This window comes from Ambystoma mexicanum, chromosome 1p (genome assembly GCF_040938575.1).
Source record: "Ambystoma mexicanum isolate Mex_15411 chromosome 1p, UKY_AmexF1_1, whole genome shotgun sequence".
NCBI lineage: Eukaryota > Metazoa > Chordata > Amphibia > Caudata > Ambystomatidae > Ambystoma > Ambystoma mexicanum.
In genome coordinates, this window is record NC_090921.1 from 28921824 (window position 1) to 28938305 (window position 16482).

Sequence of the window (16482 nt, forward strand, 5' to 3'; positions counted from 1 at the left end):
GAACAAAGTGCCCAACTACTGGGTCCATTTTAAGCATGCCTCATGTGCGGGATCACAGTTCCAAAAATACATAATCACTGGGGCTACTTTGGCCATATTAATAACATGCGTAGAGGGCCGCCCTAAGGGGGTGTGCCGAGGTGACCGCCTGTGGCGCCCGGCATTAACCCCCCCCCCCCACCACGCCTTCTCGGGGGAGACTTTCAAGGTCTTCCCTGAGCTGGCGTGGTGGGAGAATGCGCGGCAGGCTGAAAGTAAATGCTCTCCGCCATCGGGAGCGGAGCTCATTTAATAACAATAGGGAGCTAATGCAAAGCATCAGCACATATTGAAAAATGTGGTAACGCAAAGTCGAGCTGCAGACCTGTGTTGCCGCACCATGGTCAATTGGCGTCAACTTGAATACATAAACGGGACAGTGTTCCCACGCCTTTCTTTTCCCCCAAGCGGGAGCATGTACACAAAATATGGTGGCATGTGCTGCTCTTCTCCCCCCGGCAGGAGTTCCTACTAATGAGGCAGCGTGGACCACCAATCTCCCCCAGGCAGGAGTTCCTACTAATGAGGCAACGTGGGCCACCAATCTCCCCCAGGCAGGAGTTCTTACTAATGAGGCAGCGTGGGCCACCAATCTCCCCACGGCAGGAGTTCCTACTAATGAGGCAGCGTGGGCCACCAATCTCCCCCGGGCAGGAGTTCCTACTAATGAGGCAGCGTGGGCCACCAATCTCCCCCGGGCAGAAGTTCCTACTAATGAGGCAGCGTGGGCCATCAATCTCTCCCCCAGGCAGGAGTTCCTACTTATGAGGCAGCATGGGCCACCAATCTCCCCCCCCCCCGTCAGGAGTTCTTACTAATGAGGCAGCGTGGGCCACCAATCTCCCCCGGGCAGGAGTTCCTACTAATGAAGCAGCGTGGGCCATCAATCTCTCCCCCAGGCAGGAGTTCCTACTTATGAGGCAGCATGGGCCACCAATCTCCCCCCCCCCCGTCAGGAGTTCTTACTAATGAGGCAGCGTGGGCCACCAATCTCCCCCAGGCAGGAGTTCCTACTATTGAAGCAGCGTGGGCCACCAATCTCTCCCCCAGGCAGGAGTTCCTACTAATGAGGCAGTGTGTCATGGCCCGAGGGATCCCCGAAGCTGGCCGTTGAAGATGGAAGCACATGGGTTACTATGGAACAAAAATAGAACTTTTCTGTGAAAAACGTGGAAAAAAAGTACAAAATTGCTCGGAGATCAACCCAAGGACTCCCAACACTGAAGCGGGCAGTAAAAATCTGAAGATGGCTGCCAGAGGCTTAGGGAGAGGACTGGCATTGGATGGGGGCAGTATGACCCAGAGGACAGTTATTGGTTTAGAGGAGAAATACAGTTTTAAAGTGAAACAGTTTATTCTTTTACCGAGGATTCCCAGCCTGACGACAGGGAATATTCATAAGCATGTGAATCCATGCCAGACCCCATGCTGGAAACCAAGATAACGTGACATGTTCTCCAATGGGGCACCAGGCCCTGTCTATTTGGCTTGCCAGAGACTAACAAAAGCGACAATGCTCAGCCAACAATTCTGCACATTGAATGAGCATTATAATATGTCATTTATAACATGCCTGTACACAAGTGTTTCTATGTGTGATGAGAGAAGGGAGGGAAGACAGAAGAAGGGCCAGACACACCATTTTACTAGGCCTTGTCATTCAGATCATGCAAGTGTGACAATACAAAGTGCAGGGGGAAGGGAGTGGGGGGGTCCTAGGGAGGGGGAGAGAGAAGTGCAATCGGGCAGCATTGCTCTGAGTAAGTGCAGCAAGGGTGTAGCGGCTCTGGTTAAGTGCAGGAGGCAGGGGACTATAAAGGTTAGTTATAGCCCTTAAGTGGGCAGTAGACCCGGAGGCAGTGTGGGGAAGCCTGATCATGGAGGAGCCTGTTACCCAATGGTCAGCAACCAGTCGTTGCAGCAAACAGGTAGGTCCGCATGGGAGGGAGAGACAAAGCAGAGAAGAAAAGGAAGGTCTTGAGCTGCTTCCGGAACTTCAGGTGTTCCGGCTCAGGTTTGAGGGGCAGGGAGGCCATTCCAGAGGGAGCCACCTGCAGAAACGTCTGACCCTCAGAGTTGGAGGTAGCTAAGTGAAGGGCTCGAGAAGGAAGGTATTTTGGAAGATAGTTGGATGTAGTGTGGGCCCTGGCCAGAGAAGCCTAATCGACGATACAGAGGGTCTTGAACTTGATCCTTGTAGCCACTGGGAGCCAGTGGACGGATTTCAGGGCTGGAGAGATCCGGTCTCTGGGCTTGAGGATTAGTTGTTCTGGATTAGAGTGCATTGAGTCGAGGAAAGCTGATGGAGAACGAGGCTGTTGCAGTAGTCCAGCCTAGAGAGAACCAGGGCCCTGGAGACGGTGAGCTTCTGAGGGAAAGTGGGAAAAGGAAGAATAACTGTGAGGAAGTGCAGCTGGACGTGGGCCTTCTTGGCAAGGTCCGAGATGTGTTGATTCGAAGATGACACCCAAGGTTTCTTTGCCTCACAGGGAGGTGAAGGAAGAGGGACCTAGGAGGGTGGCCAGAGTAAGAGCGAAAGCAGGAGCAGGGGCACCAATGAGATGGATCGCTGTCTTACTGGCATTAAGGCAGAGATCGTTGGAGGTGCACCAATCCTGAATCGCGGATAGACAGTCTGGAATAAGCGAGGGAAGAGAGGAGGCTGAGGGAAGCCTGAAAGAGTGCTGAGTTTCAGCCGCATAACACTGAAAGTTTGGAGGAGAAGGTAGAGATCAGGTGGGCCAAAGGGGCCAAGTAGGCTGTGAGGATAGAGCTCTGGGGAAGAACACATGTGGAGAGAGAGAGAGAGAGAGGTGGTAGAGAGAAAGGACCCCAGTTGGACCTGGGAGGGTTTGTCTAGGAGGAAGGTCAGCCACTCCAGGGCCTGATCCGTGATACCCAGATTCTGATAGAATCGATTGATCAGGGTGGCGTGATTAACTGTGTCAAAAGCAGAGGACAGGTCAAGGAGGATGAGGACAGAAGGAAGGCTGGAGTCAAGATTAGAGAGCAGATCTTCACGGGTGTTCAAGAAAGCAGTTTTCGTGCCTCGGACTGCTCTGAAGCCAGACTGATGGTCATGGAGACAGCTAACAGATTCAGTGTGGAGCATAAGCTGGGAGATGGCCAGCTTTTCCAAGAGTTTGCCCAGGAAAGGAGTGATAGAGATCAGGGAATAGTTTGTTTGAAAGGTAGGATCGACAGAGGGCTTTTTAAGGAGGGGGTGCACAAGGGAGTGCTTGAGAGAAGGAGTGATTGCAGAAATCTGCCAAAGCTGGAGCGAGTGTGTCAATGTGGCCCTTGATGGTTCTGGAGGAGCAGGGGAGCACCTGTTTGGATGATACTTTTATAGATCGGACTGGTCTAGAAACATGAAACAGGTGTTGTCAGAGTGAGATGAGAAAGGAGAGGGAGAGGTGTCCAGAGGGGGGCCGAGAGAGGGAGAGGGAGAGGAAGAGGAGAGCGAGAACTGGATGTCCTGAGTTTTAGTGGTGAAATGAGAAGCCGGAGCCACACAAAGGGTCTTGGGGGTGGGAGGGGGCAGGAGAGGTGGATACTGCCGAAGGATTGGCCAGCTCCTTACAGAGTTCGGCCGTGTTATTAGAGGCCGCAGAGACGTAGGCTTGGATGTGGACTCTCTTCTTGGATAGGACCGAGAGTCGAAGCACTCCACTTCCTCTCAGCCACACTACACTTGTGTTTCAGGGTTGCAAGGTCAGACTCCTACCAAGAGTTGCACTTGGAGGTAGACTTCAGATGGATTCTCATGACCAGGAGAAAGGATGTCCAGAGTGTTAGAGATGGAAAGATGCAGGTTAGAGAGGGTTGTGTCATAGTGTGAGTCAGCTGCAGGAGTAGGAGGAGCAGAGAAAGTAGGGACAGGCATCCACTGACGCTCGCTTAATGCGCCAAATGACCGAGAAGGTAGGTGGCCATGCTGTTGGGGGCTTTGCCTGGGTTTCAGGTGAGAGGAACGCAGTAAGTGGTTGGTCCAACAAAGAAGAGGGGGTTAGAGAGGAGGATGTCTGAGGAGATGAGAACATTCAAAGTGTATCCAACAGAGTGCATCAGACCTGAGGAGGATGAGGAGGAGGATGAGGAGGAGGATGAGGAGGAGGAGGATGAGGAGGAGGAGGAGGATGAGGAGGAGGATGAGGGAGATTGCGTAAGGTGGATGTTGAGTTCTCCAGATGTGGTAGCAGGAAGTGGCATAGTAGCCAGGGAGGCAGTGGAAGGAGATGGCGGAGGAGCCAGAGAGGGGCTAGTAGGAGGAAGGAAGTTGAGACGTGGGAGATGCTCATCAAAAAGTAGGAGATTTGGCTAAGGGCCCTAGACCAGGACGGTGCAGTTCAGATAGACATTTATAATGGCCTTTGGGGAGTGGAAGGAGGCCTAGAGAACCTCCCATCGAGTGCCACCGTTAATGGGAGAGGAAGAGATGGGAGAGAGTGGCGAGACCATATGGGGTGTCCATAGGTCTGGGGAGGTAACGACAAAGAGGTTGTCGGTGAGTCTGTCAGGAGGAAGCACTGATGTGGGTATCAGCGATGGGGAGGCCAGGGTTGGAGACCAGGATATCCATCTTGAACATTTCCCTACCAGACTTGGTGAGAGGGATAGGCTAGGAGATAGAGTAGCAGTTTCAGAAGATGGGAGATATTGAGAGCACCATTGAGGGTGCGAGGAGGCAAGAAGGGAGTGTGAGGGAGGAGAGAAGCACAACCCAAAGCTGCGCAACACAGGAGGCAACAGAGGGGAGGGGAGCACCCAGTAGAGGGGGCTCCCATGTGGCAACAAGCAGGCAATCACAGGAGCAGTGTGGACGGAAGCCGGAGGAGGCGAGGGGGGAGCGTACTGTAAAAACACCCAGATTCGACTTTCCTAAACAGGGAACAGGGGCTAGGTTCAACACAACTGCAGTAAAAAACAAGGATAAAGCAAGTTTTCATGGAGAGACGGTTAAGCAATACAGTACTGGGATGCTTATGGGTGTTGCAGTATGAGCAAAAGAGTAATTAGAGGGGTGGGTCAGTTTAGAGGGATTGCTGAAACCCTGACCCACCGCACTTACTTTGGCAGTCACAGCAGGTTGACAGCTGCAGGCTTCTTGCTTCCCCGGCTGACACCATCTGGAGCTGTCTCTGCGGGAGCTGTCCTTTGCCTCGGGGTCCTTTGCCAAGGGGCCTGCCAGGGCAGTGGGGCTGCCCTGGAGTGGATTTAAGAGGGCCTCACGCCCAATCAGAGCGAGTATGTGAGGGCTCAGGGGGAGGCACAAGGAACCCGGAAGTTTGGGAGGCCCTATAGTGGCCTCAAGGAGAAAGCGCTGAGGTGCGTACAAGTTTACAAACACCCATACGTAAGAGGCAGTTGAAAAATTTCTAAAGGCTTTGGGAGCTCTTACCCCTGTAAATCCAGCAGTGAAGTATTGTCTCATGTTATTGCCTATCCATGACCTCAGAACTAGATCGCCCCAACCCTTGATGTGGTAAGCTCTGTGCTCAAGATAGTATTTTGAAGTGTGAGTATTTTACTCCCTATTTTTGTAAAGTTGGGAACAAAGTGATCAGTTGTTGGGGAGTATTTTCACTCCACGGTTTTATTTTTTAGATTTGCCTATTTTTAGGGAGTAAAACTTGCCGATACACCCCTTATCGGTACGGCTAGGTGGGCTTATTGCTGACACTGCTTTGATTTCTATTGAGATGTTGAAATGTGCTTGGAAACTCACAGGAAAGAAAACTCTGCGCCCATTTCCCTTTTCTCTTCTCCTTTTATAGTTGACTACACTCACTTCTCCCGAAAATATCATGTCTCAATCTTGTAATGGGCTCAAACGTTTTGAGCCTGAGGTTTGTCTGGTGCCAGTGGTATGTTCTGGTGGTGATGGGGCGGAAAGTACCACTGTTAAGAAAGGGTACTGCAGTTCTCGCACATACCTAATAGATTTAAATCTGAGCAATGCAAGAGATGAACAAGAAACAGAGGAGAGTGGACTACAGCTGTTAATGGTTGTCGAGTTTGATACAGCAGGGGCATTAACGGAGACGGGATGTATTTATTGGAACTATTTTTCTAGCACCAGATTTGTTCAATATGTTAATTTTACCCCTCTGCAGGAGCCTGAGGCCTGGACATCCAGAAATCGAAATGGGGAAAAGAAAAGCTAAACTAGGGGCTAAAGTAAAGTGCTTGTCTGAGTCTCCAGGAGCAATGCCACCAACTGGAGCTACTAGCAATGTCCGTACTTCAAAAGCTGTACCTGGAAGATTGCAGTCTCCGGTCTGTGGAGGAGTAAGGGGTGAAGGGGTTGCAAAGCTACCAAAATCAGACACCAAATGTAAAGAGTCCAGCCAAGACTCACAAAGTGCTCGAGACCACGTTCCAACCAGTTCTTGTGCAGGTGCGTTCAATGACTGGGCAGCCGCCAGAAGGAGTTCAGACGCTCAAGGAACAGTTGCGTCGGAGACCCCTACACTAGATGTCCCCAACATGGTCATTTTATCCACTCTGCAGAAGCTGGAAGCAAAAATTGATGACTTGCGGAGTACCGTGGAGGACATTCCTGTTAAAATTACAGAGATTATGAGGCAAATCTTTGTAACAAAAGGTCATGATTGCCTTAAAAACTACAGAACCTCTCTGGAGAGGATAAGTCCAGAAACAGACGGAGACTATAATGGCAATAGATTTCTCCTCAGTCCTCTTCCAGTCAGCGGAGGTGAGCAGAGCATGTGTCTTCAAGCAGTGTTTACTGATGGGCAAGTCCCGGAACAGACGTTCAATATCCAGACTTTGTGTCCAGAGGAAAAGGAGCGAGTGGAGAGTCTAGTCTGTGATCAACCTGGTCCAGGTCAGAACCACACGTTACCGCCCACACTTCCTGATGGACAGGATCCAGATCAGAACTACATGCAGGGTCCACAGGTGCCTTCAGTATCACTGGGATTAAATAACTCTTCGGCAGCTGGAGGGGGCATCATAGAATCATTGACCAGAAGAAATGCAAACCCTGTGGCCTCTCTTTTCAATGCCCCCCAAGGTACGTTTGTTTTGTATGGCTTGCCTAATCCAAATGAGAAAGTAGATTTGAATGTTTACCAGTAATATTCTCTGAAAAAACGTCAGTTAAGGTAGCCAAATTTATGGCAGCGAAACTCCTGAAATTCAGCGCATTGTGTGAAGTCATGACAGTCTTAACTCAGCTCGCTCCCGTTGATAACCCCCATAATACTATGGCCCTGCATAATGCCATTTTGTATGTCATTGTGGATCCCTTCTTTTATAATATGTATGTGCTCATTGGCTTTGCAACGGGAACACGTCTGAGTTAAGCCAATCAAGACTTTGCCCATGGGCTGAATTTCTGGGGTTTTGTTGCTGTACATTTGGGCACCCTAACTAAACTTTAACTAAAGTCAGTGAATTTCAAGGATTTTGTTGCACCGTTGTTTTATTTTGTGCCTTTGGCCGTGCCCACTGTAAATTTACAACATTACCAGGTCACTCGCAACGGTCTACGGCAATGGCCAGTGGTCCTGGCCTTTGACCGTGCCCACTGAATATTTTACAACATTACCAAGCCATGCAGCCGTGCCCACTCTATATTTTATGACACTGCTGGCCTTAACCCATGCCCACTCTATTGTTTAAAACACTACCAGGCCACTAATGATTTTTCACCCCCTACCTCACTGTAGCTGTCCAAACCTTTCCCCCATAAGTGCGCTATAATAACTATATACTACAGATACCCGCTATTATTTGTAGTTAGATGCCCACAGTTATCGGGAACAATGAGCACCCCCTTCTTTGTCAAATATTAAAAGCACTACTGGACCGAATAAGTCCAGCTCACAAAAGGATTGCAAGTCAACGCTTCGTGCCCAAGTTGTTTTGGACCTGGTCCAAATCCATCCAGCGGTTTCCACTGTGCAGGCTTCCCAAAATTGACCTTTTTTGCCTATGGGAAAATTAATGGGGACTAGGCAGAAAGTGCTTTTATTTATTTTTTGCTTTCTTAATATCCTTCTTTGCCAAGATATCCAATGCGGGGAGGCGGCAGGGGAACGCGCATATAAAATTGTGTGCAAAATTGCAGCCAAACTTGTCCGGTTTATAGTGATAATTTCGACAACAAAAATGTCGAAAGTCAAAATATCGGAAAAAAAATGTCAAAAAAAAAATGTCGACTTTTTTTTTTCATTGCATTTTTTTTTTAAATGGGGTGGTTCCCCCCCCCCCCCCACCCCCCTTTTTTAATTTTTTTTTAATTTTTCCCTTTTTTTAACTCCCGAACCCCTAAAATAAATATATAATTTAAAAAAACGAAAGTCGACATTTTTTTTCGACATTTTTTTGTCGACATTTTTTTTTCGAAATTATGACCACCCACCATGTTAGTAGCAATTGATTTTTTCAACGGTACTCGGTGCACACTATAATATATAACACAAATTGTCTACACTTTAATAAATGCAGATGTAAGAAATGTGCAAGTCCAATCATTGAGGACCAGGCATAAATCCTGCTGATGGAAACGCACCGCAGTTATGTTTGCTTTGCCGCAGATACCAGGCAGAAATCCTGCTGATGGAAAAATATCCCAATTCTGTTTGCTTTGCCGTAGATACCAGGCAGAAATCCTGCTGATGGAAACAGACCCCAGTTATGTTTGCTTTGCCGCAGATACCAGGTAGAAATCCTGCTGATGGAAAAATACTCATAGATACTGATCTCTAAAGTGATTGGCACTGACCATGTGATACTGAAAGAAACGCATCCTTTCAAGATAGTAAAGAGGTTATCATGGTTCGGAGCAAGAGATGTGGATTTCCAAGATTGCAAATTTCCTTCAGCGAAATGCCAAAGAAATTCTTTGCAAGCCAGGCAGTATCAAACCATCCGCGGTTGATGTTGGCTTTCAAATGGCATGAAATGTGTGATCTCATGTTGCCCTGGGGAGGGGGGGTTAGAGGTGGCTGGCTGCCATCTCCCAGCCTTGGAAGATGACACTGAAGAAAATATCTGTCAGCACTGCCACCAAAACCAGGGCCCCTACTCGGCACTACCACCAAAAGCACACCAAAACCAGGGCCCCCAGTCAGCACTACCACCAAAAGCACACCAAAACCAGGGCCCCCACTCAGCACTACCACCAAAAGCATGAATCTGTTCTTGCCAAAAACCAAAATCAGGCCCCCACGGTCTCTGAGCCTCATGTCACTTTTCAGAACTAGCTCTCTTCATTCTCACAAAGTCTGTAAAAGCATGAGGATCTTAGGGCTTCCAGTTCCAAACGATCTTGACAATTAGAAGGATAAATCGGAGGCTACGGGCAGGGTGCTTTGACTCATTTGTGCCCGGTGCCAAAGAAGTGGAGTCCGACTGTTTGATGCCTCTTGCAATCGGGGAGATCTGACCTAATAATTCTCTCCAAACATAAGGACTGAGTGCAAAGTATGACCTACGACTATGTCTTACGGTGCTTGAGTCCTGGTATCTTCTTCCTGTGGCACTCAAGAGGCGCCTGGTCTCTCTGTCTTTCCATTTTCTCATTCTGCTGCCTGACTGGCTGCCTGGTTCCTTCAGATTCTTACAGAGCACCAGTCCATCCTCGTCCAGTCTACACCTGCACTTGGTCTCCCATGACCCCTGCAACCTGTACTTCCTTCTGGGTCCCCTGCACTTGTCTGGCCTGACATGCTCCCCCTTACCTCGCACTTACCACGTGGACCTTCCTTGCCCTGCACTCGCTGCATACATCTGGCCTCCCCGGCACACGCTTATCCCACGGGCCCTTCCGCCCTGATCGCCCCCCCTCTCCAATCTCCCCCGCACTTATTCTTACTGCACTTGCATGACCTGAATGGCGCAAGGCCTAGTGGGACCGTTTTTGTCATTCCTGTCCCCTCCTTTGCCCCCCATATCTTGTTGTGCCTTGATACGCATTGTGTAAAGCCCATTATAAATACCATGTAAACATACTTTACGGCTCTTCCTGGTCTGGTTTTCTTCACATCGTTCCTTCTCATATCCCTCTGTTGATGGAGTTTAGGCCTCATCTCTGCTGGGGCTGGGGCTGCTCCTTAGCAGGATTCCCTTTCACATCTTGTTTGGACTTGGTGTGCGCTCATGTCGCCCATATATTTTATACAGTGCTTTATAGACAATTGAATTTAGAAGCTAGCCTTCTCTTCATAGGTTTGCTTTGAAGGGACTCGGTCTTAGTCAATTGTGCACTTCTTGGATTCCGGAATGTTGGCCAAGGTGACAGCAGCTTGAACCTGCAGCTCCTGGTCTCCTCCCTGAAGACATTTTATTATTGATTATGAATAACAAAAAAAAAGATTCAAGAACCAGATAACCCAACCTCTAAGAAACAGAGACAGATATTGGATATGGATGAATACAATCCCAGTAGCCAGGACATCTTTAAACTCCTGAGACAGGTGGCTTTGGACATGATTGAGGTCAAGACTACCTTGTCTGAACTGAATTCAAAAGTTTGTAACATGGATGGCAGAGTGGTGGAATTAGAAAAGAAATCAACGTCTTTGAGCTCTGAGATGGCTGGAAGCTATAGAGCTTACAACAATTTGAGAAAGGACCTTCAGGGTGAGAAAAGTCTGCGCATGGACATGGATCTGAAGCTAAGGGAGAAAAACATCAGGCTGATAGGGGTTGGCGAGAACCCTGACCCCAGGAATGAAAACCTGCTTCTGCTATTACTTGGGATTTTTAAAGACTGTTATGGCATGACCTTCAGAGAGGAAGATTTTGACAATGTCTATCGGGTTGGCAAACTGCCCAGCTCTAGGCCGAGGCATATCATTGGGCCTCATCACGACCCAGGCGGTAAGTTACCGCCTGGGCCGTGACTTTACCACCATGGCGTAAACTAAGTTTACGCCATGGTGGTTGGCAGACTTACCGCCCCATTCGGACCTTGGCGGGGCGGTAAGTCCCCAATCCCCATTTACCCTTCCCCATTCCCATTTTTGCCCCATAGGGCATAATGGGAGTGGGGAAGGCGTTAATTACGCCACCGTAAATTACGGTGGCGTAATTAACTCCATGGTCCCTTAGCGCCATGGATTTTAACACCTGCTAAAAGCAGGTGTTAAATTCGCCATGGCACTAAGGGACCTCGTACTCAGGCGGTAAGGGTCGGCGCTGTTTACGGCGCCGTAAACCCCTTACCGCCTGGGTCGTGATGAGGCCCATTGTGTCTTTTTTTCTGACAAGGAAAAAGGAAAACTTATTACATGCAGCAAGAGGTAAGGGGTCTGTTACATACATGGGGAAATCTTTGTATGTTTATCCAGATTACCCTAAGGAGGTCATGACAGCCAGGAGGAGCTTTAAAGGGGTAAAAGATATGGCCAAGTCCTTACAGGTGAAAGCCTTCCTTAATAGATACAATACTGTGACTGTCTCTTTGCCTGATGGGGGGAAAAAACCACCTCGGATCCAAAAGAAGCTCTTGTGTGGCTGGAGACCCTTAAGGATACTCGTGCTACAATGGCTGATTAATATCCTCATCATCAGTGGCTCGAATTGAATTGTAATTAGTGTGTTTTTATTTTTTGATTCTTAATTATTTTTCTTTTTAACTTGATGGTTACATTGCATCAAAATGGCGCTAGATATGGCATGCAGTTAAACGTATGGAACTGGAATGTTTGCCTTTGAAATGCTGATGCCGGCTCGTGTTACGCGTTTTCACGGAGTTTCTGATATAAAGGACCTTTGTTTCATCCCGGGTCAGCTGATTGCATGTTCACGTCATTACGCTGCGCCGGGTCTCCATCGGAGCTTTGCAACGTATGGTTTGTTTGTTTTCCGGATAGCTCCACCCCTCCAAGGATGGGGGATGGGAGCTCGGGCCTCCTATCAGAGCGACGCATAAAGATCATCCAGGAGGTTTGTGGTGGTGTGCTTCCGGCTCGCTAAATCAGTATGCTGTTGTGTGCTTCGTTCCGGATGGAGACCCGGATGACACAGTACTGTTCATGGCTGGGACGCATTTCAGCGGTGAGTGGTGTGGATTTGAGAATGGATCTGTGTTTACCACCTTCCTTCCAAACAGACGATAACAGACGATAAGGCCCAGGACTTGGTGAAGTGGCAGGAGCGGCAGCTCCGGAGCGGGCACTTGGATTCAGCGAGGTTTGACTGCTGTCACCAGCTCGTGTCCCAGCCCCGCAGCCCCCTCCTTAGTCCAAGTTCTGATTGGAGGACATCTGGACTTGACTTTTAAAGCTGCCAGTCACCCAAGGCTGCTATTTTGACCCGTGTGAGGCTGCATTGGTGTGTGTGGGAGCCGGTGCTTTCTGGATATTGAAGGGTGAACGCACGCTGAGACGCTAGTGCACGAGAGGGCTGCTCATTGGCCATAAGGGTTGTGACGCATGGAGGGACCCTGGTAAAGGCAAAGGCCTTCCTGTCTGAGCAATTCAGTTGGATGCAACTTATGAACTACTGGCATTATGAGGGTACTATTTGGCCACGTTGCTTTCTTGTGCTTCCCCATGGGATTAATATGCATTGACTGATAGTTATCTAGTTAAATGGAATACAGACACATGATGGTGCCCTGCTCACAATGCCATCACTGTCAGAAGGGTAAGTTCTGATGGTGGTTGTGGTGTTGGCAACGAGGTCATGGTGATCAATCAAGCCATCGGAGCACTATGCAAAAGTAAACTGGCATTTGGGCAAGCTTGTAGTATGGGAGGACAGTTAGCGGTGTACCGTTGTGCCCAGGCAGTTTTGTCCTATCTGATAGAAACCAAAGACATAACCTTGTTGCTGGCTGTGCTGCTGAAGTGTATTGTGGAGGATTGCCCACTGGAAGGTTGTGTATCCTCCATGACTGGTCATACCAGACCTCGTATACGTGTGCATTGTTACTTTCGTGGCTTAGAACATTACGTGCATTCTTTTTATAATCTGGTTATGTTCAACCTGCATTTGTGGAGACATTGAGCGCGCCACTTGGTTTACTTCATTGCTCCTGCTCCTCACACATGCCTCAACTGTCTGCATGTCTGGCATGGATTGACTACACTGAAGCAGATGCAGCATAACTGATATGGGGTCTCAGGGATGATTGTCTTAATGGATTCCCTGCTATATGGAGTGAGCCCTGACACTTAAATGACAATTTTTAGGTGATATTTAGTACTCTTCTGAACATGTCATGTGTGCTGAATATATATATTTTTTTTTTTTACTTTAGATTGTCAGTTCATAGTCATTGGGGGGGGTGTTTTGGTCATTCTGATGTTTTGCAATGGCATGTGTCTTTCTAAGCCACACTGGTCTTGAAATGTATACTTGCTGTGCACATAGTTACTGTTGTATGTGTGGCACCTGGGTGCAGATTCCATCGACGTTGGGTCTTGCTCTCAGAGTCTCAGATTCGTACAGTTTATTGCAGTACTACACCCTCTTTGTTGGCCTTTTTTTACTCTTCCACTTTTTATTTGGCGGATGTGTAGTTCTGAACATCCTTGACAGTTCCATGATGTATGTGTGCCAGTGGACATTTGATTAATGTATGCAATGTTTAATCTGTCTGGGTTGGATGGAATTGGGGGTTGGGTTGCTAAGTGATTTATCATTTGATTTGTGGTCATCTGTGTTTCTGGTTGGGGTTGCTTTTTTTATTCTGATATGTGATTGGGGGTGGGGGGTACCGGGTGTTGGTCTGGGGTTTGCTAGTGCTTGTTGACGTTGGATTCATACTTCTGCAGTTGGGGGCGGGGGCGGGTTCTTGACTATTTGGGGAGCAGAATTTTTAAATTTGTTGTTTTTTGTCTTTTTGTTGTTTTTGCAATGTCGCTGGGGAGAGGAGACCTTTTGTCTGTTTCCTCTTGGAATGTGAATGGTCTCAACAATCCTGTCAAATGTCAAGCGATTTTTAACTGTTTGAATGATATGCACTGTGATGTCTATTTCCTTCAGGAGACACATGTTTTGTTGGATGAAGTCAATTTATTGCGCAAACGGTGGATTGGGGAGTTTTATGTCTCATGTTTTTCTTCTAGGAGTAGAGGGGTGGCTGTTTTGATATGAAAAAATGACCCGATTAAAGTCTTACGTTCACGCTCAGATGGTGAGGGCACGGTCATTGCACTTTTGGTGGAGGTTCAGGGGGTACAAACTGTTCTTTGTAATGTTTATGCTCCCTCAGTGGATGACGGCTCCTTTTTTGGAACAGTTGCCCAGATATTGCAAGATTTTGGTTCACAGAATGTGATTCTGGGGGTGGGATTTTAATTTGGTGATGGATGATACCAAGGACCGTAGTGGTCCCTGTGGTAATCGGAGGAGGGACCCGACATATTGTTGTTTCCGCTCTCTTGTGTCTGAATTTGCCTTGGAAGATTGTTGGGGATTGCGTAACTCTGATTTGAGGGAATATACCTATTATTCTGGCTCACATGGTTCACACTCTCGTATTGATATGTTTCTCACGGCTGGCTCAGCAACCTCAAATTTGGCAAGTTGTGAGATTGGTTGTATTGCTGTTACTGACCATGCACCGGTGTTTCTGACGGTGGGTCTGCAGTTTGATACACCCAAGTCATTTTGTTGGAGAATCAACACCTCTATTCTTCAGGACGAGGAGATTGTGGAGAAAATCAGATCTGAGGCTGAACATTTTGTGGTTGAAAACAGAACAGATGGGCTTAGTGTTGGGACAATCTGGGAGGCTTTTAAATGTACAATGCGGGGTTTGATCCTGGGTTTGTCCAGTAGTAGGAGAAAAAATTTGGAGAAGAAGAGTATAGATTTGGAACAATGTATTAAACAATTCTCAAATGCTTTGACGAATGATCCTGCAAACCTGGAAAATAAGGTCACTGAGGAATGTGCAGAGAGAGTTGAATGAGATTTTGAGAGTACGATCTGAGAAAGATCTGTTCAGGTTGAAATGTTCCTATTATGAATATGGCGAGAAATGTGATCGCTGGCTTGCCTACAGATTAAGGCAACAGCAGTCGGAAGGTGCAATCAGTTCCATTGTAACGGCAAATGGTGGGGTGACTTCTGATCCAAAACAGATTAATGAGACATTTAAGGATTATTATGAGAAATTGTACCAGAATTAAGTGGGTGTCGGTGGTGTGGAAAAGTCCTTTTTGGATGGTTTGGATATACCTAGAGTGAATGATTTGGAGAAGGGTGTGTTGGGTGCAAGTGTAACTGTGGATGAAATGAAATTGGCGATCGGGAAACTGAACTCGGGCAAGTCTCCTGGTCCCGACAGTCTGTCTGCTGAATTTTATAAAATCTTACCGGTTTCAGCGGTTAAACTTTTACGAGATATGTATGTGGAGTCTAGTAGGGTGGGAGGAGGTCTGCTTCCTGCTTCTACCAACCATGCCACTATTTCGGTTTTTCTTAAGAAGGGTAAAGATAGCAGTTTGCCTTCAAATTATCGTCCGATCAGTTTGATTAATACGGACAACAAGATATTGGCAAAGTTGTTGGCTATGCGTTTGCAGACTATGCTTGTGAAATTGGTGCACACTGACCAATCAGGTTTCGTTATTGGTCGAAGAACATCTAGTAATGTTAGAAACGTGTTACTGCTGATGACACATGCACAGGATCTGGATGATGATGTGGCCATTTTTTCTTTATACGCAGAGAAACAGTTTGATCGTGTTGATTGGAAGTATCTTTTTTCGGTATTGCGTGCTATGAACCTAGGGGAAGAACTTATTTCACGTGTTGCACTGCTTTATGCTTGTCCAAGGGCCACTGTCAGAACTAATGGACAATCATCAGATTCTTTTGCGCTACAGAGGGGTACAAGACAGGGATGTCCTTTGTCTCCTCTGATCTTTGTTTTGGCCATTAGCGATAACCTTGAGGTGCGATGTGCAGATCCAGGGATTGAACTTTCATGGTGCTGATCAAAAATTGTGGTTTTATGCAGATGATCTGCTATTATTGTTGCGGAATTTGAGTGTCCCTTCTGGCCTTATTGAATGTTTTGGGTACGTTTTATGCAGTGGCAGGGTTTAAGGTCAATTGGTCTAAATCCGAGGTGTTTTGCCGATTTCACGATACTGTGATAAGAATTTGATTACTGGACTTGGATTTCAGTGGTGTGAGAGGAAACTAAAATATCTGGGCATATGGCTGGTCCCGCAGGTGGATGAGATGGTCGTGGTGAACATGAGTGAAGTGTGTGGTGACTTGAAAATGAGCCTGTTGCAGTGGTCGTTACTTCATTTGTCTCTTTGAGGCAAGGTGAATGCTCTTAAGATGAATGCAGCTCTGAAAATGAATTACATTCTAAGTATGCTTCCGGTGAAAGTTGGTCAACACTATTGGAGGAAAATAAATGGTTTGTTGCAGTCCTTTTTGTGGGATAACAAGCCGCCACGGCTCAAGTTATGGAAATTACAGTTACCTGTGGAAAAG

The 16482-nt window shown here is 47.5% G+C and overlaps 1 protein-coding gene across 2 annotated transcripts in view; it reads left to right on the forward strand.

Moving 5' to 3' along the window:
- The window catches only part of LOC138564982 (uncharacterized), a 49666-nt gene that overhangs the window by 20453 nt on the left and 12731 nt on the right, over positions 1-16482 (forward strand). For both annotated transcript variants that reach the window (XM_069642946.1, XM_069642947.1), the window contains exon 2: positions 6156-7078. In XM_069642946.1, coding sequence (XP_069499047.1) covers positions 6187-7078 — 892 coding nt within the window. In that variant the 5' untranslated portion in view covers positions 6156-6186. The remainder of the gene's footprint in view (positions 1-6155; positions 7079-16482) is intronic.